The sequence below is a fragment of the Trichomonascus vanleenenianus genome (assembly GCF_965637985.1).
Source record: "Trichomonascus vanleenenianus strain CLIB 3782 genome assembly, contig: TRVA0_008S, whole genome shotgun sequence".
Taxonomy (NCBI): Eukaryota; Fungi; Ascomycota; class Dipodascomycetes; order Dipodascales; family Trichomonascaceae; genus Blastobotrys; species Blastobotrys vanleenenianus.
The window spans coordinates 84,916-107,861 of record NW_027481879.1 but is presented as its reverse complement, the minus strand read 5'-3'; the positions used below and the strand labels follow the sequence as shown (position 1 = coordinate 107,861).

General features: G+C 51.5%; 8 protein-coding genes across 8 annotated transcripts; 6 read left to right on the top strand and 2 right to left on the bottom strand.

Annotated features, from left to right (window-relative positions):
• Positions 1 to 378: 378 nt before the first annotated feature.
• On the top strand, positions 379 to 1,134 carry IAH1 (SGNH/GDSL hydrolase family protein; the record flags this gene model as incomplete). Its single annotated transcript, XM_076683392.1, has 1 exon — positions 379 to 1,134. One exon carries the CDS (start codon positions 379 to 381, stop codon positions 1,132 to 1,134), a length of 756 nt encoding a protein of 251 aa, XP_076542307.1.
• A 1,278-nt stretch (positions 1,135 to 2,412) lies between these two features.
• JLP1 (TauD/TfdA dioxygenase family protein) lies at positions 2,413 to 3,606 on the top strand (the record flags this gene model as incomplete). Its single annotated transcript, XM_076683391.1, has 1 exon — positions 2,413 to 3,606. One exon carries the CDS (start codon positions 2,413 to 2,415, stop codon positions 3,604 to 3,606), a length of 1,194 nt encoding a protein of 397 aa, XP_076542306.1.
• Positions 3,607 to 5,127: 1,521 nt separating this feature from the next.
• On the top strand, positions 5,128 to 8,151 carry SKG3 (Skg3p; the record flags this gene model as incomplete). The annotated part of the gene is made up of 2 exons (XM_076683390.1): positions 5,128 to 5,470; positions 5,918 to 8,151. 2 exons carry the CDS (start codon positions 5,128 to 5,130, stop codon positions 8,149 to 8,151), a joined length of 2,577 nt encoding a protein of 858 aa, XP_076542305.1.
• A 1,507-nt stretch (positions 8,152 to 9,658) lies between these two features.
• RNR2 (ribonucleotide-diphosphate reductase subunit RNR2) lies at positions 9,659 to 10,888 on the top strand (the record flags this gene model as incomplete). The annotated part of the gene is made up of 1 exon (XM_076683389.1): positions 9,659 to 10,888. The coding sequence occupies one exon, from the start codon at positions 9,659 to 9,661 to the stop codon at positions 10,886 to 10,888; it is 1,230 nt and encodes a 409-aa protein (XP_076542304.1).
• A 390-nt stretch (positions 10,889 to 11,278) lies between these two features.
• UBA1 (E1 ubiquitin-activating protein UBA1) lies at positions 11,279 to 14,393 on the bottom strand (the record flags this gene model as incomplete). The annotated part of the gene is made up of 2 exons (XM_076683388.1): positions 11,279 to 14,332; positions 14,388 to 14,393. 2 exons carry the CDS (start codon positions 14,391 to 14,393, stop codon positions 11,279 to 11,281), a joined length of 3,060 nt encoding a protein of 1,019 aa, XP_076542303.1.
• A 694-nt stretch (positions 14,394 to 15,087) lies between these two features.
• On the top strand, positions 15,088 to 15,903 carry MTR3 (exosome non-catalytic core subunit MTR3; the record flags this gene model as incomplete). Its single annotated transcript, XM_076683387.1, has 1 exon — positions 15,088 to 15,903. One exon carries the CDS (start codon positions 15,088 to 15,090, stop codon positions 15,901 to 15,903), a length of 816 nt encoding a protein of 271 aa, XP_076542302.1.
• A 1,132-nt stretch (positions 15,904 to 17,035) lies between these two features.
• On the bottom strand, positions 17,036 to 19,387 carry SWI6 (transcriptional regulator SWI6; the record flags this gene model as incomplete). The annotated part of the gene is made up of 1 exon (XM_076683386.1): positions 17,036 to 19,387. One exon carries the CDS (start codon positions 19,385 to 19,387, stop codon positions 17,036 to 17,038), a length of 2,352 nt encoding a protein of 783 aa, XP_076542301.1.
• Positions 19,388 to 21,679: 2,292 nt separating this feature from the next.
• VTA1 (Vta1p) lies at positions 21,680 to 22,849 on the top strand (the record flags this gene model as incomplete). The annotated part of the gene is made up of 1 exon (XM_076683385.1): positions 21,680 to 22,849. One exon carries the CDS (start codon positions 21,680 to 21,682, stop codon positions 22,847 to 22,849), a length of 1,170 nt encoding a protein of 389 aa, XP_076542300.1.
• Between the last annotated feature and the right edge of the window lie 97 nt (positions 22,850 to 22,946).

The window sequence follows — 22,946 nt, the reverse complement described above, 5'->3', positions numbered from 1 at the left end:
AGAACTAGATGAGAAAATATAAATGAATTGAGTGATGTCATTGTCATCGTCTTATGAAGATAAATCTGATAGGTCCGAGTGAGATAAGCCCGGCGACGGCTAATTACGACGCCGCACATTATGCCTGTATCCCAGAAACGCGAAGCAATAATGCAATAGGCAAATTGCTCTCCTTGGATTATTACATAGGTCAATATATAGCCTAGTGTAGTAATATGATCTATTGCTCTGAACGGGTTTGCCTGGTCAAAGTGAGTCGAAATAGCATCGCCGTACGGGGTTGTTGGACCCCGCGATTTCCAACATTTAAAAGGATAACCCATCGGTTGGACAATCAAGACAGTAGTTAGATTATCAGATAGACGACAAATTGAAAGAATGCACCCGTTCTGCATGCCGAAGCTTATGCTGTTTGGCGATTCTATCACCAGACGGTCGGCAGACCCCGAGCTGTCGTTTTCTTTCGGGTCCGCGCTCGTCCACGACCTTCAGCGAAAGTACGACGTGGTATTTAGGGGATATGGCGGGTACAACTCGGCTCATGCCAAGTATGTGCTCCCCCAGGTACTGACCAAGGATATTGAAGTGCTGGTTATATTCCTAGGGACGAATGACGCCGCACTGACGTGGCAACAGGTACCAATTGAGCAGTACAAGACGAACTTGGAAGAGATGATCAGCTACGCCCGGGTCAAGTTGCCCGAGATCAAGATTGTGCTAGTAGCTCCAGCAATGAGCGATGGCAAAAAAGCTCAAGAAGTACTCGGTATGGAATTTTCCAATGCTCGCACGGCTCGGTACGTGCTGGCCTGCAAAGAGGTGGCCGAGGCAAAGGGCACGCAGTTTGTTAATCTATGGGACGCAATGGCTCAAGATCTGGGGTTCAAGGTGGACGACTACAACAATTTGGGCCCGAATACTCCAGGTCTTGCTACAAGCAGCATTTCTACGGAGGAATATCTTCCTGACGGGCTCCACTATAGCGGGAAAATGTACAAGCTGTACTATGACAAGTTGACTCCCGTGCTCTATCCACTGCTGAAACTTGATTGGCTGGCTTTTCCTGAATTTACTGAGCTTGAGAACGTCAAGGAAGAGGATTTTGCTAGAATTATTATTTCTCGGCGCCATTAATTGCTTGAGTTGATGGATCTCTGCATATTATTACCACACACTACAGTCGCAGTGTAGTACGGTAACTGGATCAGAATTGATTGCTGCAGTCGAATACGATTGAAACCTGTTCAATTGTTTGAATTTGACGAGAATCACATTCAAAAGGTCCCCCGGTATGTACTTCGCCGACCCCCTGGCGTGGCTTAGCTTTGTGCATCTCCACGAAACACAATGTATGTACTCCCTTCGCAGCAATTTTGTCACAGCAAGTATATGGAATACGAGAATGTCACATAGCAACAAATTTCACGCAATTCGGCTGCATTAAAATCTGGCCCTTCTCGTGGATTGCACATAACTTCCGCTCGGCATCCGGAGTGGCCATCTTTAACCTCGACTGAACTAGACGCACTAGTTTAGCGTAAAATAAATTTCGCGCGCGCGCGAAGAATTTCGCCCCCGCATCGTACTGTGTGGGCGTATGCTAATGGTGCATTACAGGGTGGATATTCCGCCATAACTAGTGCATAATCTCTCCTACACCCAGGGCGGTTCTGCATATGCCCAGGAACCGTACATAAAAATGCCGACAGCTTTAGAAATCTGCTTTAAAGGTCCCTACCGGTAGTAAGGAGGAAATGGCAAAATAGACAAGCATTTATTAGACCAATTTGAGGATAAAAGTCGGTTGGCTAGTTTTGTATTACTGGTACCTGTTCCCAAAAGGGGAACTGGCTATAGGAGATTGTTATAGTGTGTGGAATTGTCAAATTCACGATGCGATGGTGTGATTATGATGTGATTGCTCGGAGTTAGCAAAGGATAGCCGCCAATATTGTATCAAGGAGTATCTTGGGCAGACAACACACATCCCACTATTATTCGTCGCATATGTACATCTCGTACAATATTCCAAATAGCCAATGAATTGGCCAATTGCGATACTTCAATAATTGTAGAATAGGTTGACCACTGTTGATAACCGAGAGCGATAATGTGGGGGAGGAATAGTGAGTTACGCAATAATCAAATGCAATTCGAAAGCCGGTAGGCGTATTACTACCCCAGAATCCCCCTCCCCCATTGTTCTATCACTGTTCTATCTAGGGGCAGCCGATTGCGTGATTGAGTATGGTGATGGTGGTAACGAAGACAGCTCGGACCGGTAAATACAGCTGAGTAATCCGTATGACTGACAGAAAATACGCGTACGGACACCGACCCGTTCAATTGGATATATAAATCCCCCTCGATTCCCGTTCTATCCAATAGTATCATCCATAGACATATCAAACAATGTCGCCTCCACCAACTGCCGCTACTGCCGCTCCTACTACTGAGGTCGCTCCTAACAAGGCTAGCAAGCTCAAAAAAGGTGCTCTTGATATCAATCTCATCAACAAGGCCAAGATTGAAGAGAGCAAGAAGACTGAATACGAGTTCGACGACCTGACTCCAGCATTCCCAGATATCAAATATCCCCCATTGGAGAAGTTCGAATATAAGGATAAGGCCCTTGATGCCGACCCTAATTACCCCAACCTCTTTGCTGCTGCGTCAAAGGTTGTACACCTAACTCAACTGATTGGAACCGAGCTCCACGGCATCAACCTAGCTGAGCTCACTGATGCCCAGAAAGACGAATTGGCATTGCTCACTGCCCACCGTGGTGTTGTGTTCTTCCGAGACCAGAAGGATCTCGACATTGACAAGCAGCTCGATCTCGGAAGATACTGGGGCAAGCTCCATGTCCATGCTACTACTGCCGTTCCAAAAGCCTGGAAGGAGAAGAACCTCGAAGAAGTGCATGTCGTCTACGCTGATGACAAGAGACCCCCGAGCCAAGCATACACTCAGACCCAGCTGTGGCATTCAGATGTGACCTACGAGCTCCAGCCAGCGGCTTACACCACCCTGAAATTGCTTGATGGCCCAGATGAGGGCGGTCACACCGTCTGGGGTTCTGGGTACGCATTGTATGACTCGCTCTCTCCACAGCTACGGCAGTATCTGGAAGGATTGACGGCACTCCACAGCGCCCATGAACAGGCTAATGACTCCCTCAAGTTCGGCAATCCTGTGCGACGAGACCCGATTCTCACCGAGCACCCTCTTGTGCGAACGCACCCAGTTACGGGCTACAAGTCGGTGTTTGTCAACCCAGGCTTCACTCGAGTAATCAAGGGTATCCCTAAAGGCGAGTCGGATCTAATTCTCAACTACCTTTTTACTCTTATCGCGACCTCGCAGGAGCACACCGTACGGCTCAACTGGAAGAAGAACGACGTTGCATTGTGGGACAACCGAGTGACGTTCCACTCGGCGACCTATGGGTTCTACCCACACCGACGACATGCTGTTCGAGTGACGGTCACCGGCGAGGCTCCATACTACGATCCTAACGGCAAGTCGCAGCAGGAGGCGCTAGACGAGGCCATTGGACTTAAGCGGACTTACGACGGGTCTGTTGGTTTCACATACAATGACTAAGCATTTTTTTTATTTATCTATAATCAATTCATCCTGCCCTAATATTACTACGTCAAACTAAGCATTGATTCCGTATCGCAAGTGCTTAAGTATTGTTAGTAGTTCAATATGATATACAAAGTGGCTTGTCCTATGCGGCAAATACGACGTTGCTCTACGTAGTATGACATCTGAGTCTGGTACAAACGGCGTATCGTCCGAGACATTGTCAATTCAGGAAATCGGTTGCCTAATTGTACCCATTGATTCTGGCCCCGGAGTCTCTTCCAGCGCCTTTTCTCTGAGATAATACCTTCAAGCGGCACAAGTATTGCTCGAAATGTGTCAGTCTCGACCGTGTCCAAGGAATGCTGCCCCCTCCCCCGTTACATTAAACGACCTTAATGTATCAAAGCGATCGGCACCGCCAGGTGCTCAAAAAGGGCAGTGCGGCTCGGCGTTCGATGCATAGAAAATAGGTACCGGGGCCACGCGCCATTCCCTTGTCACCCGACAAGAGGCGGTATGATGAGCGGCGGCGATGCCCCCGTTACCATGGAGGCAGGGGGGAATGTTGGAGCTATTGACATTCCACAGTATGGAGGCCAGACGCACGTTGGAACCACCAAAATTTAGGGTCTCTACTGCTATAACGGATGTAGTGCATACAAAAATTATATGTTGTGCCGGAGTGGCAGCACCGGGATGCTCGGGTAGACACTGCGATATGCGGGAGGGCGGCTCACAACACGGTCGATGAAGTGTCTCTGACCACTACGTCAGAGTGAACTGATAGCTGCTATATAAGCTGCCCCCCGACCCCCTCGGGAAGCATTGTTGTTTCGCTTTCTTTTCCCTTCGAGTCAGTCCCTGACAGCAAATCACAAGCGTCCCCCATAGTTCCAAGCAACGCTCGGCAAAGCTCTTGGTGCCCTTGGCGCAACCACCCAAGTACATACGAGAAAAGGAATTGAAACAAGTGGGCAACAAGTAGGCCTCGAAAAAAAAAATTGTATATATCAGCCACTATTTGTTGCAACTTAAATATTTCTGATACTTTTGGTTTGTAGTAGCATTCCTCCATTGTCGACTTGGGACTCTCTCTGTAATTGCCCGGTACGACGAGGTTTTGAGTTTTGTGCTATTTTGAGAACTGCGATCGCCGCACCTGGCCAGTCATCGGATTTTATCACAAGCGACCAGCTATTTTTTTTTGCGGGTTCCCCTACCATCGTAAGGCCTTGCCATTTCACTTTTCGTGACGTTTCCTTCCCCTTGGCGCCACATATTGCATTTTACACAGCTGTGGTAGACTTGTACCGCACTGTTTGGGCTTCTTGTTAGCCTCCATTCCATAAATAACTGCGCCCGCATATTTTCCCCCCTTCTTCGACGGCGTTTGCTTTTTTTTTTATTTCCTAGGCGCTGGCATAACGGCTGGACCAGGCTTTACGCGTCATTCTACACAAAACCAACAGCACACCCACAGCACCCTACAGCTGCTTTTAATCGGGGGGCCGCACCGCGCTATATATCGACACCATGGGTTCGTTTTCTCCCTCCCCATCGACACCTTCCCAGCAGTCTTTTTTCCGGTCTCCTGCTACGATGGATGTCTCGAGCTTCTCACCCTCTATTCCCAAGCCTGGAGAGAAGCGGTTCAGCAGCTACGGGGCGCCTGTGAGCGCCTCGGCGGCTATCAGCGCTGCTACAAGACTGCCATCTGGACGCCCAGCGTCCATGTCGGGGCCTTTGCCCTCTGTAGAAACGGAGTTCCCAAAGGACACCCCGCCTGAAATGATACCAATCCTGACCCTGCTTTCGGCGCACCAGTCTCGAGACTACGTTGACGGATACTTTATGATCTTGTCTGATCTGAATACTGGTAAGTTTTGTTTATTTTCCTACTACTAACTATGGTCCACGTCTGGCCGCCCGTGAAGATGTGCATGCCCCCTGCACACGTTTAATTTCACCACGAAAAAACGCGGATACCCCAAAAGCACCACTTCCGCTGTTTTCTTGTGTGTGAGGATTGCTGTTTTGTCATGTCAATGGGGCTGTGAAATTTTCAGCTGTGTTTGAGAAGTGTCTGTGTTGGTCTAGCCGCCCCTGGCGTAGTAGATCTCCCCCTCTTCCATAATATGAGTTGGGTATTGCATACCAAACCGAGACACTTCTGCCAATCACACACTTACGTCAAGCAAACAGCAAATTATGCTATGCCCTTGGGCAAACCCCGCCTAAGTTATGAGATACGAGCGCGTGAGACGGAAATGTGGACGACTAGTGCCAATAATTACTTGTTTTGGAGACTAACTTGCGCTTTTAGACGGAAAACCAGTCATTGATAGAAGATGGGTCGAGGTGTACGGTAAGCTTACCGGCACCGTTCTGTGCATTTGGGACGCCGACGCCCTCAACCAGGCGGATGGAGAGCCCACACCGAACTACATCAACGTCACCGATGCGACTTTCAAGTCAATTGAGACCCTGCCCTCGCCGAGCGGCGACCTCTCCAACATTATCGTGCTCTCGACAACAATGAAGAATAGATTCCTGCTCCAGTTTGCATCTAAAGACCTGCACAAGCAGTGGACCGCCGCGCTTCGACTGTCAGTCTTTGAATATACCAGCCTCCAGGAGGCATACACCGGCGCCCTTTTGTCTGCAAAGGGATCCAAGCTCAATGGCATTAAGACTTTGCTCTCTGAAACCAAGCACAATCACGAAGATTGGGTCTCGGTGCGATTCGGCTCGGGCATGCCGTGGAAGAAGTGCTGGACCGTCATTACGCCAGAGGACAAGAAGAAAAAGAAGAAGGATAAGTTCTGCGGCACAATTTCATTCTATGAAGACAATAAGAAGAAGAAGAAGGTGCCTCTTGCTGTGGTGACGGGCGGATCCGCCGCATACGCGGTATACCCCTTGCGATCCATTCTTGTAAACAACTCTACACTCATCAAGATTGAGGGCAAGGTTAACTTTTACGACAGCGATGCCGAAAAGGATGCGGCGGTTTTCTTGATGCCCGAACCACACCCTGGTGTTATGGGCTTTGAGACGCTCATTAGATTCCTTATTCCTTGTCTGGACGTGTTCAACCTTTACGGGCGTCCTAAGCGACTCAATGCCGACAAGAGCGACATGCGATCGCTGCTGTTTGGCATGCCTACTCTTCCTAGACTGCATTATCTAGATACTTCTGATGTCGAGATGATCGTTGGCCTTGCTGGGTCGGACAAGTGGTCTTCTAAAGAATGGACTTCTAACATTAAAGAGCTGCTGGCTAGAAAGATCCAGTCCGGTTATAAGGGTACTGGTGATCTGAGCAGGACTTCTTCGACGTCCAGCTCTCAGAATGCACTTCAAGCCCCGGCTCGACTCTCCGAGCGCAACGTGAGCCAGTCTTCAGTGATAACCGAGGACTCGGTAACTCCAAACTTCTCCCGTGGAGGCTCTCCCAGACCAAATCTCTCTCCACAGCAGCAGCAGAGGGCAGGTTCTCCACAATTACAACAGCAACAGCAACAGCAACAGCCTCCGGTTCAGAAGCCAGTTGCCCAGCGTGTTGCGCCACGGCCTCCTAACCAGGTACCTGGTGGTCTTCGGGGCCAGCGACCTCCAAATGTCCAGGTTGCCAGCAACAACAACAACAGCAGCAACAATGCTTCTACTGATTTGCCTGCTCGAGCTCCAGAACCACACTCTCCACTGCCACCAACCCCTACTTCCGCCAATCAGTACCACCATCCCCAGAGCCCACAGAGGCAAACCTCCGCTGGATCGCAGCAGGAGCATCTAGCACCAAATCCACAACAACCTCCAATGCCATCTCCTACTTCTCCCCGAAGAGGAGAAGTTCGACGACGACCAGTGGGCAGCCAGAGTGCCAACGAGCTCGATTTCTCGGAGCAGCGCAATCCATCGCCAGCTTCGCCCACTGGCTTGCGGCCACCAGTAGACATGTTTGATCCTACTGCTAACACATCTCCAGAGACGAGCACCACAGATCTGCGGCCACAGCGGTCTCCTTACGAGCGGTCGGTCTCTCCGTATGAAAACAAGATGGCCCAGCCAAAACCGCAGTATGCGCACCCACAGGGCCCGCGAAGTCAATCTCCACATGGCCAGAGGCCACCACCTCAGGGCATGCCACCCCATGGGATGCCGCCGCAGCGTATGCCAACACAGGGTATGCCGCCGCAAGGCATGCCTCCTCAGGGAAGACCTCATCAGGGAAGACCTCCTCAGGGTATGCCACCTCAGGGTATGCCTCCGCAGAGAATGCCACCTCAAGGAGGGCCACCCCAGGGAATGCCGCCTCAAGGCTACGCTCGGGGCCCGCGACCAAACGGCCCGCAGCAGTATCCACCGCAGCAACGAGGTTATCCACCACAGCACCAGCCGCGTCCTCCAATGAATTATGACCCCATGCAGCAGCCGCGGTCGATTTCTCCCTATGGCAAGCAGGGTCCGCAATTTAGAGAAGTTCAGCCATCACCTCCTCCCCAACAGCATCGACCTCCTCCTCAGCAACAGCCATACCAGTCCATGCTTTTGTAAATAGGAGCGATAGACCTTCTATATTTTTTATTTTGCATATCTATATAGTATTTTGAGTTATATATATTGCACATTGGTATTGTGTAATAGACTGCGTGTCTTGCTCTTCACTGACCAGTACGCTTTTCTTATTTCGGTATGGTCATCGTCCTCAATGACGCGTGACAAACTGTAATGACGCGTTACTGTTAAACTTGTCTGTGGGAGCGCGGTTATCTTGTTAAACTACTTGTAATTGTAATGACGATTAACTTGTTCAATTGTATCGACGACTTGTTGTCCATATCGTAAGAACGTGGTACGAGTCAGAGTCATCGAATTCAGAAAAAGAATCCAAAAAATGGAAGAGAGATAGCCAGCAGGATTGAACCGAGTCACAATCTGTCGTACCAGTGCTGACTACCCCAGCCTACCTCGCCAAATTACTACTTCTTCATAACTCAAGGGGCGCTATTGTGTTATAGAAACTACTGAAATAAAAGGGATCCTTCTCAAGACTTTGTTCTTAGGTATGAAGGGTGCACTTAATGATATACAAGGAGCTTAGGTAGACGCGATCTTTGGGTATCAAACGGCCACAATTGTACCATCCTGCTTGTTAAGAGAAAGAGGTGCCAAGAAATGACACAGTAACCTACGGGGTGTGTTAAATGGGAACCCAGTCAATTGAGGGCGCGGGTTTGGCCGTAAAGACTCGCAGAATGACCGACAAATACCAATTAAGAAAGTCACCGGGTATGCAGGACGAACAACTGTATTGAAATCTGGAAGCAGATCTTCAAGTTCGTTAAATGAGGGTCATCCATTGCCGGTAACCATAACGCGTAGAATGGCCCCATATGACAATAAAGGCCGAACAGACCGTCGGGTACCCGGACGCCGGATTGGTTGAAAAATCAACGCGTCGGGAACGCGTGAAGACGTCTCCAGGGGAACACGACTAACACGACGCGCCCTTTTTTGCAGCTGACTAACATTAATGAAACATTACTAAGAGATTATCTTTTGACAAGGAATCGAATGATCAATTATGCATGGGATGTCGAACTCGATGGAGCGCGTTAATAGCAATTACCTGGTACAGCATCTTGGCAGCAATGGCTCAACAAATAATAGAATTATCAGATGCAATCGACAAAACAGGAAGGTTGCCATCTGATAAAATAGAAACGCGTGAGTAACACGTCATAAAGGAGGCGGGAATGTACCAATTTGACACGGAACGCGTGCATGAAACGCGTGGTGTATGCCCGGCAATTCGGTACACGTCTGAGGCGCGTCAGTTACCGCATTGGGCAAATGGGCGATTTATTAGCCCACGCGTAAATGTCATCGGGAGCCCATAGTGCGTGCGCACGCCCCGACGCGCCATCCCTGTTTTCCCGCACCTTTGTTTTTTTGACGCGAAAAATATAAAACCGACGCCATTTCCGCTACATTTCTTCTCTTTTCCTCATCCACATTTCTTCACATTCCTTCTTTTTTTTTGACAATTGAGAAGACAGCTATGGTTGAACAGACTCCATCGAAGCAGACTGCCAGCGCCCTCTCCGAGCTTGACCTGTCCACTAGTAAAGTCAGCGACCTCAAGGCTAACCTTCAGAAGATCCACGACCGAAAGGAAGAAATGCGGAAGCAGGAGGATCAGTCTTCGTCCAAGGAGGACCAGGCCGCCGCTAAGGCGGAGGACTCCGTCAACGTCGACCCCAACGACCACAAGGCTATGCGAAAGCGATTGAAGGAGCTCGAGAAGGAGGAGCCTCTGCTGAAGGAGAACCCAAACCGGTTCGTGCTGTTCCCCATCAAGTACAACGAGATTTGGCAGATGTACAAGAAGGCCGAGGCCTCTTTCTGGACTGCGGAGGAGATCGATTTGGGCAAGGACATGAACCACTGGGATCAGCGGCTCAACGACGACGAGCGATACTTCATTGAGCACGTGCTGGCCTTCTTCGCCGCGTCCGACGGTATCGTCAATGAGAACCTTGTCGAGCGATTCAGCGGTGAGGTTCAGATCCCAGAAGCCAAGTGCTTCTACGGGTTCCAGATTATGATGGAGAACATCCACGCTGAAACGTACTCTTTGCTGATTGACACGTACATTAAGGACCCGCAGCGAGCGCAGTACCTGTTCAACGCCATTGAGACCATTCCATGCATTAAGAAGAAGGCTGACTGGGCTCTGCGATGGATCTCGGACCAGGAGTCGACTTTTGCCGAGCGACTGGTGGCCTTTGCTGCTGTTGAGGGCATTTTCTTCTCGGGCTCCTTTGCCTCCATCTTCTGGCTCAAGAAGCGGGGTCTCATGCCGGGCCTAACCTTCTCCAACGAGCTCATTTCTCGGGATGAGGGCATGCACACTGACTTTGCCTGTCTGCTCTACTCTCACCTCACGCACCGGCCAGACAAGGATGTCATTGAGAAGCTTATTGTCGAGGCAGTTGGCATAGAGAAGGAGTTCCTTACTGACGCACTGCCAGTGGCTCTTCTCGGCATGAACGCCGACCTTATGTGCCAATACATTGAGTTTGTCGCCGACCGATTGCTGATTGCTTTGGGCAACAAGAAGGTGTACAATGCGCAGAATCCGTTTGACTTTATGGAGAACATTTCGCTCAATGGCAAGACCAACTTCTTTGAGAAGCGTGTCTCCGATTACCAAAAGGCCGGCGTCATGGCTGGCGGCAACAAGCAGTCTCTTATTCCAGACGCTCTCAATCTGGATGAAGATTTCTAATGTGGTTAATGATTTATGAAGTTTTTGTTTCGTATATAGTTCTATTTATAAGTGTATAATTGATTTGCACCGTTTTTCGAGATCATACTCTCCTGCTCCAATTGACTTAGGGGCCAGTCCCTCAAACCCCCGTAGCTCCGCTTCGAGGAGAACCTACCTATTATTGTCGATTAATTGTTCATTCCAATAACTAGATAAATTTCCAAGACAACAAGATTTGTAGGCAGTTCCAGATAATTGCATAGACTATATGTCAACTGTTGTTCATTTGAACAATTAATAATCAATTCGGTTGTCATCTCATCCACAGTCCAATAATTTATAATATATAATACGGTTCTGCAAGTAAACAATAAACTGTAGGCTAATCCCTGAATAATAATATATAATCTACTTGTGCAAATGGACAACGACATATGGCAGATCCTGGACATCCTCACCAGTCTCGTCCTCCGCACAGATCTCAATAAGCAAACTCTTGCCAACCACCGGCTTCTTGGAAACAGTCTCGGTGAGCTCAGACATCTTCATGGGAAGTCGCTCCTTGACCTTGGCAGGCGGGTAGAAGAAGGCATACAGCAAAGTAGTGCCACTCGAAACCATGGAAACCTCAAGGTTGTGTCGCGCCTTCATCTCATCAATAAACTCCTGAAGAGTAATGTCCCGGTCAAACTCAAGGCGATCCCAAATCTGGTCAAACTCGTTCTTGCCGTTGTTGTACTTGGCCTTGGACGACGCAATGGGCTCCGAAAAGCCAAAGAACGGAAGCGCCAGGTTTACAAAGCCATTCTTGTAGTGATCAATCTTCTTATTAGCGCCGTCCACGATCTTGAACAGCTCCAAGCACACGAGACCCGTGACAAGCGCCGTCGTAGTGGCAATGGCCGGCATAATGCGACCGGCAATGAACTTGGTCTTCGACCGGTCGGCCGGCTCAATCTTGTAGTTGAGCGCCCGCAGATTGGACGCGGCGTTGATAAAGTCGATGTGGAAGTTGGTATCGTCGTCCTTCTCGAACTCTACTGGAGCCAGCCGGAAGCCCGCCAAGGTAGACGGAGCAGGCAGGCTCTGGGCAAGCCGTCTGATCTCGTCCGCATCAGAGTCGGCGGTCTCATCCACTGTCTCGTTGTCGGTGGTCTGGATCTTGACATTGTCCCGTGGAGTGAACTCGGGGACCGTCACCTTGGCCAGCGCCTTCTTGAACACTTCCGGATCGCGCTCTCCCTTGAGGCCGTAGTTGTAGGCGTGCAGGTTGGCGGCAGCAACAATGAAGTCAAAGTGATTCTCATCGTTGATATCGAACTTTAGAGGTGTCGGGAACCGCTTTGGACCGCCCCAGAACGGCTGGCCCGTCGAGGTCTTGGCGTCCTCGGGGAAGTTGTACGCCAGCTGCAGAATATCGTTGTTGAACTTCTTTTCAAACTCAACGCGCGCCCACGCAATGCACTGCTCGAAAGTAAGCGGTCGCTGGCCCACCAGGTACGCGTAGATCGTCTCGAGAGTGCCTTTAATGTCGGGCGTCTGCTTGAGGGTCGACTCGACGTAGTCCGGCTGCGACAGGTACAAATTGACGTTCTCCGGGGCATCGGCGAAGTAGCCCTGGAACAGGCTCTTGGCCCACGCAATGGTGTGGTCAATCTTGTTCGGGAACGTTCGCAGCGTGCACAGCGGAATGGACTTCTCTGGTGGGTCCTGGGACGAGGAATATGACTCGGTCATGTGTGGATACACGACCTGGACGTTGCCCTTGGTGCCCAGAGTACCACTCTCGAGCAGGGGCTTCTTGAAGAAGACGCATCGTCGGTCTACGTAGGTTCGCGCCTCGACATTGTCCAGAGCGTTGGTGACAAAGTCAAGCCCACTCCAAAAGTCGTCGTTGAAGACAGCCTCGGTCTCTGGGCCCACCTTGTCGCTGCGCGAGTCAATCTTGCCCTTGAGATCTGGGTTCATCTCGCTCACGGCGACAGCGGCTACGTCCGACTTCATCTTACCGACGTCCTTGGGGCGGAACAGGAACTGTCGGTTCAAGTTGCTCTTCTCGATGCTGTCGTTATCGGTGACGATGATCTTGCCCTCGGGGCCAGAGCCCACGCCCATCATGGCCCAGTTCTTGAGCATCTCGCAGCCAATGGCGCCGGCTCCAACCAAAAAGATCTTGAGGTTAGCCAGCTGGTCGACAAACTTCTTGCCAAACACGGCGATGATACCATCATACCGCGAGTTTTGTGGCGCGCAGTCGGCCTCGGTTAGGTTCTCGAACCCGGCAGGCAGAGACTCGAGCGAGTCAAAATACATCCATTGCTTGATTGGCACGAACTTGCCTGAGCACGCCTTGAGCACTTCCTGCGCAACAAGACCGCCAAATACAGCCGCCAAAGGCACCAAGTCGCCCCGGGCCTGGTACGCTAGCTGCTTGATAAGCTTTTCATCGATCTCGCCCTCCAGTACGTCTGGATACTGCTTCTGGACGTTCTTGGCCAGCTGGACCAGTTTGTTGGCGTCCTCCTCGTTATGCGCCCTTGGAAGCTCGCCATTGCTCGTGTTTACAAACCCGTGCAGCGCCAGGAACCCAAGATGAAGCTGGGGTGGCCGGTCGAACTTGGCAAAGTCGGAAATAAGGAACTCCGGGTTTGCAATCTGCTTCGACAGCGGCTCAAACCGCATAATTTTGGGCTTCTTGACCTGCGTGAATTGGCCCCCCTTGACGTAGGCGCCAGCCCCAGCCGGCAGGTTGATCTTAAACGTGAACGGCCCGAGGACCGTCACTTCGTGCGGCGTGCCGTCGTTGAGCACATCCACCCCAACAACCTCCGAGAACTTGACCCAGTCACCATCCTCGAGGCCATGACGCGTCTCGTCGAGCACCGCCACCGTGCCGTCCGGCTCAATTGCGTTGATGATGCCGGTCAGCGGCTCCTCGCCCGTCGGGTCAAACACGGTGAACTCCTCGCCAAAGTCTACAAATGCCTTGCCAAACAAGCCATGCGTGCGCGCAGCAATGAACTTGATGCCGTTGGCGTGTGTGAACTCGTTGATCTTGAGCTGCTGCTCAATTGACCCTTCAGTCATGACCACCACCTGGAACCGCGCCAGGTTACCTTCATCAAGCTCGCCCTTGAGCACCGAAACCGGCACGTAAGAGTTAAGCTCGGCCAAACGGCCCCGAGTAGACTCGTCGCGTGGCTTCCCGACATCGCCGCTCTTCAAGAAGAACTGGCTCGCCAGGTCAGCGACCTTCACAGGACTCGGGTCGTACAGCGCCAACGACTTGACGCCCGCCAGAGCCACGTTCTTCGCAATCTCGACACCCAGGCCCCGCAACCCGACAACGAGCACGTTCGACTGGCTCATCCGCTGCATCGCCTCCTTTCCAAGAACATAGAGCTGTCGCGAGTACAAGCTCTCGTCAATCTCGCCTTCCGGCTTATCTACCTGCATTCGATCCTTCACGCTCTCTGTTAGCCCCCAATTCTCATCACCTACTTAAATCCAAACTTACCGCCATATCTGCTCTTCTCGTTACTTCTTATCGCTTCTTTTTATCGAGGATAATTACTACCGAGCAGATAGTCCTTGGTGTCTTTCAAGTTACTAATCGACGTGATGCAACCTCCGGGGTGGTCGCCACACCCGCGCGCGCCCCACACCTTCCTCCGCCTTCGACGCCTCTCTCGTGTACTCGGGGGGACCAGTCCCCCCCAAACCCCTCCTGGGGCTCCGCTACGGGGAGGGAGCCAATTGATTAGGCTACTCTCCGCGAAGTGGAGCTACGAGAGCTTGAGGGCTGGCCCGCGAATACATAACTCCGAGTGTAGACGAGTCCCCCCGTAGTCAAGCAAGGCTGTAACAAGCCTTTGTTACACTTTTGCCACTAGCTTGTAACAAAAAGTTTGTAACGCTGTAACACCGTCTCTCTCCGCGAAGCGGACACAGATCTCTGGCTAGTGTAGTTGGGTGGACCAGTCCCCCCAAACCCCCCTGGGGCTCCGCTGACGCGGAGGTCTTCTTGAACGCTACAAAATCTCCGTGCAGCGGAGCTACGGGGGTTTGGGGGCTGGCCCCCAAGTCAATTGAAGGAGTAAATATTGCTAAGCGATGAGAGCTCGGCGGAGGGGTGGTTGTGGGTGGTGGTCGGACCTCCGTGGCGATAAGTGGAAAAAGTGAAAAATCTTAGAGAGAGACTGATAAGCGGAGGAAAAATGAGCGTGCTTCAGGATAGAAGGAGGGTGCTGGGGCCCACTGATAGTGTTCCGCTGCAGATAGAGAGTGATGTAGAAAGAGTGAGGGAGGCGGAAAGGTCGCGGGGGAATGAGGAATTGAGGAAGCTGTTTATACGACAAGGCACCATTGCCAACGCCAACGGATCGGCATACCTCGAAGTCGGGGACGATATTCAGATTCAAGTTAGTGTCAGTGGACCGAAGCCTATTCGGGGATCGTTTACGACTACGGCGGAGCTGAGCGTGGAGTTCAGGTACTCGCCATTTGTCACGAGCGACCGCGACCAGGACGACGTTGCTGCAGAGGAGAAGAACATGGCCGCGTTCCTGCATACAGCACTGGTGCCGTCGGTGATGCTCGACAACTATCCAAAGTCGGCCATTTCTGTGCTGGTGACGGTGCTTTGTGCGCGGAATGGCGGGGATAAGCTGGCCGACAAGGCGCTGCTGGCAGCCGCATGCAATGCGGCGTCGGTGGCTCTGGCCGACTCGGGCATTGCGCTGCGCGACATGGTCACGGCGGGCGCCGTGAGGGTAGACGAGTCCGGTGGGCCGGAGGTGCGGTACTTGCATGACCCGGAGACTGTTGTGGATAATGATAGGGATGTGGACGCTGTTGTAGCGTACATGTGTGCGGCGCAGACCATTACGGCGACGTGGTTTGAGGGGGGTCGATTATCTCCTTCGGTGGTGGACGGGGTGTTGAAGCATACCAAGACGATGGCGGCGAGTGTGCGGGCGTTGATTAACGGTCTGTTGGTTCAAGAGTTTAAGCATAAGGAGGCTAATGTGTAATTTTTTTTCAATTTGTACAGTTATTTAATTATTCGATTACCGGCATTAAACTATATAGTCTTTTTTGTTAATCAGTTATTGAACTGCTCGTTTCAGTTATTAGGTAAGTAATCAGTCAATAGTTTAGCTATCATACCTTCCATGTATAGGTAACCAATTAAACCGTATAGTTTGTCGCCTCATTAATCAATTATTCGAACAGCTGGTTTCTCTTCATTAATTTTCATTCATACAGCTCGTTACGTTTAATTATAATATATAATCAATCAATTTTCATTATACAGTATTTATGTATAAGACCATCCGACGCATGTCACCTACCGCTATCATGTGAAGTGTCTGCATGCATGCAGATATCTCATCTTAATATATATCCACCGTGGGACTCTGGTCGACCATCGATCTCCGTAGATTAATTATTAAAGGCAGTATAGACGATATATACTAGCCGCAGCTTGCCGCGTCGCGCGCGATCGAGCTATATATATATAGCCATATTTATAAATACAATATGTCGACATCGACATATGATGTAGTATGATAGCATGTCCCGCCGTATAATTACACTGGTATCACTAGTCTAACGACAGCGCACTCAAACTAAACGGATCATTTCTTTCTTTAGCCCGTTATGCTACCCCATATATAATGAGGGCACATCCAGCTCGAAACCAGACCATAGAGAGGCAACTGGCTGAGCGCGGCAATGGGCAAACCAATTGCTACGAGTGAAACATTTTTCTGCCGCACTGGATGCGGCTCATCAAACGCGGAACATCAAATTCGTCAAAAAGCATAATAAATATCTCCTGGTTGATAGGAGGGAGGGCATTAATATTAATCTTGGAATGATCACGAACCTCGATGTGAATGTCCGAAGTGACTTTGGGCCCTGGAGTGAGTGCCTTGAATGAGTCCCCTATGAGTGCGTGAGTGAGTCCCCAATGTGAGTGAGTGACCGAGTTCCCATAGTATATGAACGCGTAATGAGCCCATTGTAATTAAGTGTAGTGAGCCCGATGTGTGAGTAAACTACCAGCGTGACTGAGCTCCGGGAAGGAGTTGGTGTGACTGAACCAGGAAGGAGCTGGGGGAGGAAGAATTCAGTACCGGTAGTAAGTGAGTGATATGGTTAAACAACTACACCACCTTCATGCGCTCGGTCAATTTTCCTCAAAAACCCAGCAACCCGGTCAATGTCCATGTCATCTCTGTCTGACTGGACCGCCTGAACAAGCCCTTCTAATAATTGGTCAACCCGGTTCGCCTCAACCCCAGTACACAGAGCAACGACTCTCCTAAACTTGTCCTCAAGCTCAGCCGACTGGTTACGCAGCTCGGTCGCCCGTGCCTGGAGCCGGGCCCGGTTCTGCTTATACGCTGCTATGCGCGCTTTGAGCAGTGGTACCGGTGGCAAGTCCAAAAACTCGCCAGCCGTTCCAGTAACGATCCTAAACGGCTGGTCGGCGTCGAAATCGGCATCGTAGTCTATGCTAACCGCAGGCTGGCCCTCAGCGGGGCGCGTGACCTCCTTGAACTGTCGGTCTTCCTGCTCAATAGCCCGATCGAGGTTCTGTCGCGATCTCTGCGACTCGACCATCTTATTGGCTGTCGCCTTGAGCTCTTCGAGTCGCTGGCGCCGCTCAGTCAGCGCCTGTGTCGTGTCTCGCAGCTGCGACCGCATTGAATCAATCTGGTGCTGCTTGGCCTCGACCTCGCGCTCAAACTCTCCGTCTAAGCCGCTCACCAGGCTCGTGATCGTCTCAATCGCCTCGCGCCGCTTCTGCTGCTGAGCCCGCGGAGACGCACTGTCATTGACCGTAGAAGAAACGGCCCGACTAGCCACCTCAGGACGCGTACTAACACTAGCGCTGGGGTGGGTAACCGTAGGAGCAGTGGGAACGACTCCAAAGTCGGCCGGAGTGAGTCCCACCTTATTGGCAATGGTCGTATCGGCGCCCACGTCCAATAATTGCTGGGTAATGTTCTTGTTGCCTACGCGCGCCGCGATGCTGAGCGCAGTGTCACCATTGCGGTCCTGGGCATTGACAATCTCCGCCATGAACCGCTCAAGCCCGTACCGCCCTGTGCGCCCGGTTGAGCCGCGATTGACGATCCACTCCAGCAAACACTCGAGATAGTACTTACTGGCCCCGCTTCTGCCCTTAATTCCCGCGGTGAGGGCTATGTGGTGCAGAACAGTGCGCCCTTGCCGGTCAACCAGCGGAATCGCCGGGTAAAGCGACTCCAGTAGCTGCGGGAACACGGCCGAGTCAAACGAATTGGTCACGAGTACAGCCCGGACCAGTGTCGTCTCTCCGGCGTAGTTCGCGCGCTGCTGATGAGCTCCACGGGCCACCAGAGCCCTTGCCAACGGCTCCATGGCCAACGCAGACGCCCAGTGGAGCGCAGTGTGGCCCGATTCGTCAATTGGCACGTCAATGTTCATCCGGTTGAGCTGCGGCATGCTCTCCAGTAGCGCTACAGGGTCTATGTCGTTCCCTTCGTCGTCTTTTTTGACAAACAGTCGCGTAACGAGGTGTGCTATGCTCGCGTCGACCGACTCAGGGGCAACCGGATCCAGCGGAACCGCCGTATCCGGAAGCGACTCGTCTTCTACGAGGTCTTCTAGTACGCGTCGCTTCTTTTTAATTGGCGGAGCAGGAGCCGGCATTACGCTGTCCTGCGAGTCGTCTCGAATTGTGTCCTGCTTTACAGCGGCCACGGGGGTCCCCCGGCTAACTTGTGAGGGGTTCCCGAAAGAAGCCAAAGCCTGCGAGGCGTGTGAAGCCAGCGGAGTAGCTGATTGGCTCACCTGCAATGGACGAGGCTGAATTGGAGGGCCAAACGAGTCCTGGGAGACGTAGTGGTGCATTGGAGTCAGCGTCCGCTTGCGGCTGGCCAGCGCCTGCTCCTTAGTGGGCGTGTTCTCCATCTGGTTCCGGGGGTCGAACTCTAACAGTGGAAGTAGCGTCTCGTACACACCGTACTGCCGACACAGGTCGATACCTCGGCTATACGGGATCCACGTTCCCTGGTACTTTCCGTACCCACCCTGGACCTTCTCGTGCTCGCCGGTAAGAATCTCTCGCTCCAGCACTTTGGTGCGTTTCGACTTCTCGACCCCGGCGACCTTGAGAATCTGTGTCGCGTTGAGGCACGAGTCCTGGCGCCGCCGCATCACCGCTACGCCATTGACAAGCATCTCAAACACCGGGATCCCCGAGTACGTCGCGGTGTACAGAATGCCGGGTACTCCGCTCTTGGATACAGGGGTCGCGGATGCCGAGTCTGGCTCGCCTGGCTGCTGATGATGCTGCGGCGTCGCAAAGGAACCATTGTTACTACTGCTCGCGAACCGCTGGGCGCTCGGCGCGCTCACGGCGAGACTTCGCGACGGAGGCGACCCGCTGGCTGCTACCAACACCGGGCGCTCTGTCTTAACCGGTGTCGACGGCTCAACCAGCTTCGGGGCCTCCGCCATGATGGTGTCTTCAGCCGGCCTGGGCTGGTCTGAGTCTGTACTGGTGCGCTCCGACATCGTCAACGTGCTCTTCACACGACAGACTTCAGACACGTAAAATGTTTAATAAATTAAGCGGCTTTCCAACAGCTCTCTCCCTCTCTCTCTCGATAATCGCAGTGGCTGGGCTCTCTCTTCGCGAACCCGCGGTTGGTTTGAAAGAAAAAAGACGCGCGTCCCACGCGTGGGCATTGGGTCACCGCGTGCGGCTCGGCAATTAATTCGCCCCACCCTAATCAGCCCCACCCATTAGAACGACAGTAGTATTCGAGGACCCTCGAGCTCCCGTAGCTCCGCTTCGCATGCTTAGAGAAATCAGCACACTTTCCATATCTTCCTAGGGGGCCAGCCCCCCAGACCCCCCCGGGGTCGACGCTTCGCGTCGGGCGTGTGACCTTGGGTAGCTCTTCCATCTTTGCTACCGGGGAGTCCTGGGTGGATTTGTCTCCCTGGGGTCAAATCAACAGCTCACTGCAATGAACTAGAGATAGCCTTATATACAACCTGAACAGGAATGTCCGGGGGGATCTGTCCCCCTGTGTCAGTCTAATAAACTACTCTGGTACATGGCGTTTCATGGATTGCTCTAGTACAGCGGTTTATGTCCTTTAACATACCACCTCAATTGTGGTGATTTGTTAGAAGTACGGTGGTACTTCAATTACCTGGTACATAATCGAGATTATGCGAGCGAGATTAGAGACGATGATCCATTTTATTGGCCTTGTGTATTAAGTTGGAAACTCATGATTTACTTCGTAATGAGGTAACCTGAAGCATTATATAGTTGAACCGCATATCCAATGACCTGCACTAGTGCCGGTATTGGTAGAATGACAGTTGCGGCCCTGTGTACAGGTTCAATGGCTCTTGCCATGTGCTACTGCGAGCAGAGATGGCATACAAAGTTAGTTTCATGGCACCATGGTTTGCAGTCAGCTTTTCGTATTGAGATTACTTCCACTTCTACTAGTCACTGCCTGATCAGCACACAGCAAATATGCATCATTTTGCCTCATCTTAAATGAGGTCAAGTACGATATTGTAACAAAAATAAGGGTAACAATTCAACTTTTCCTCTAATTGTTCGCCCTATAGTACGAGGGATTCCATGATCGTGCCCAGCGGGCGACAAAAGAATCGACAAACTCCAGTCATTTTCAGAGAACTTATTGATGGAACGAATATGTTCGACTTGGAGGCAGAGGGGCTACTCAACAGAAACGCGGCAGATAATTATAAAGGAAGTGATTGCTGCAGAAAGAGATCTTGACAAAGCAGGAGTATCATAAGCACTCAGTCTGAACCCTGACGCATTTATTCTGGTCGAAGAAGAGACAAAGTTCAAAGCTGTTGTATGGCATTTTCCATATACCTACACTTGATCCTACGGCGGAAGATATATTTGTACGTCCTACGGGTCTCCCTGTTGTTTTACTTAAATAGAAAATCGCAATGCTTAAGGCATACACATTTGATTGGTTTGTTGACTGACCGTGTGTTCCGTGGTTATACGAGAAGTACTGCCATGAGCTGGAGAAAGCCTATGTTACAAATCATCATGTTAAAGAGGCTGATGGATTTGATGAGCAGATTAAATGGATTGGGGGGCTTGGTAAACAAATTCAGTGGGCTGGAGTTCAATTTAGCTCTCCTAAGGCTACCGATGAAAAATCGTCTGGAGACAGTGTGACATTGACTGGAAGCATTGATGAAAACTCAAACCTTGGATGCAACTCAGCGATATCGCCTTATTAGATGTGAGCTATACACTACGCCAGGAAGGTATGCTATCAGCGGCCTACCGCTGAGGTAGGTCTATATTAGCCTACAGGGTAACCGAAAACGCCAACGTGAACTACATTGATGCACTGCTAAATACCAAGCTTTATGTTATATCTCTCATAGATAAATTCTGAAGCAATTACCATCAAGAGTGCCTCGAGGATGAGAGTATGTGCCAGTCACGAACGCACGAATACCGGTACATTCGTATGTAGGGTAAAATACCTAATTAAATGAAATTTGTTGAAAATTTTGTTAAGTCAACATTACTGATACAAACGTATATACAACACCGGGATTACTTAAGGTATGGCAATGCAATTGGAGCCTTGACGAGCCCTAATGAGTCTCCGGCTGCTGGATTAATTGGTGATGGTGCGGCGGCTTGCCTAGACGGAACTCCGAGGATGGCCGCTTTGATCACACTGGAGTCAGGAGAGCTCGTAGATCTCGTAGAGCAGCGACAGGATGAGTACCCCCGAAGAACTGAGGTTCCTGGGGCCGCTGCTGGCCCGGGCTGAGGAGATGAAGGCCCACGACCCAGTGATTTCGTATTTCTGCAAGCTACACGCAGCCCAGCAGGCACTGGGGATGAAGGTGCACCAGCAGAACGAGCAGGCGGCCGAGTTCGTGTCGCACCTGCTGGACGAAGTGGAAGAACTCAAGAGTGGGGCGACCAGCGAGATGCGGGGCATTATCGACGACGACACTGTCGGTGAGGCCTACGTGGAGCGGTTTGCCATGAACATATTCGCTAAAGCAGACAGCGAGATGCGCCGCAAGACGGGAAACCCCAAGGTCATTGCGTCAAAGCTCATGGCCGCGAGCGTTTTTCTTGATGTGCTCAGTCTGTTCCACGAATTGGACACAGCGACTACCAACAAAGTGAGGTACGCAAAGTTCCACGCCGCGCGTATCTTGAAAGCCGTGAAGACAGGGCAAGATCCGTTTGACTATGAATTTCCGGAAGATGAAGACGAGACTGAGGGTGAGGAGGAATTGGTAGGCGGCGAAGAGGTTAAGCCAGAGGTCATTGAAGGGTTGACGACGACCAATGATGTAACAAGCAGAGCAGCCAGCCGTTCGGCGAGCCCACAATTGTCGGCATCTCCCTCTCCAGGTGTGGTCCAGCAGCTTCCGGCACATCCTAGCTCATTTTTGACTGAAGATGAGCCGGCTCAGCCTAGTTCGTTTTTGACTGAGGATGAGCCACCGGTTGTGCTGCCCCAGGCCCCGCCGGTTCTGCCTAATCCACCGGCCAGGCCTCCAAAAGGTACTCCTACGCGCCTCATACCGGGTGGACCGCCACTTCCAAGGGCTCCTTCAGCCGACCCGAATCAGCCAGAGTCGCGGGCAGAAGCAGGGGCGCCTCCACCTCCTCAGCCGCACTTTGCGCCGCACCAGCAGACACCGCCACAGCCGCACATACCTGCGCCGCACGTGGCGCATCATCCACCGCCACAATCGCATCACATCACGCAGGCCGATGTGCAGAACATCATGAGTGAGACGGAGCTCGTAGCAAGTGCCCAGAAGCACGCCAAGTACGCCACCTCCGCGCTCAATTACGACGACATGGACACCGCCATTAAGGAGCTAACCACTGCCCTGCAGCTGCTCCAGTCCCACCAGCGATAGACGATAATGCAATTCATTTATACTCCACACTCTCCGCGAAGCGGAGCTACGGGGGTTTGGGGGCTAGCCCCCAATGTTAACCCCCATCAAGTAGACT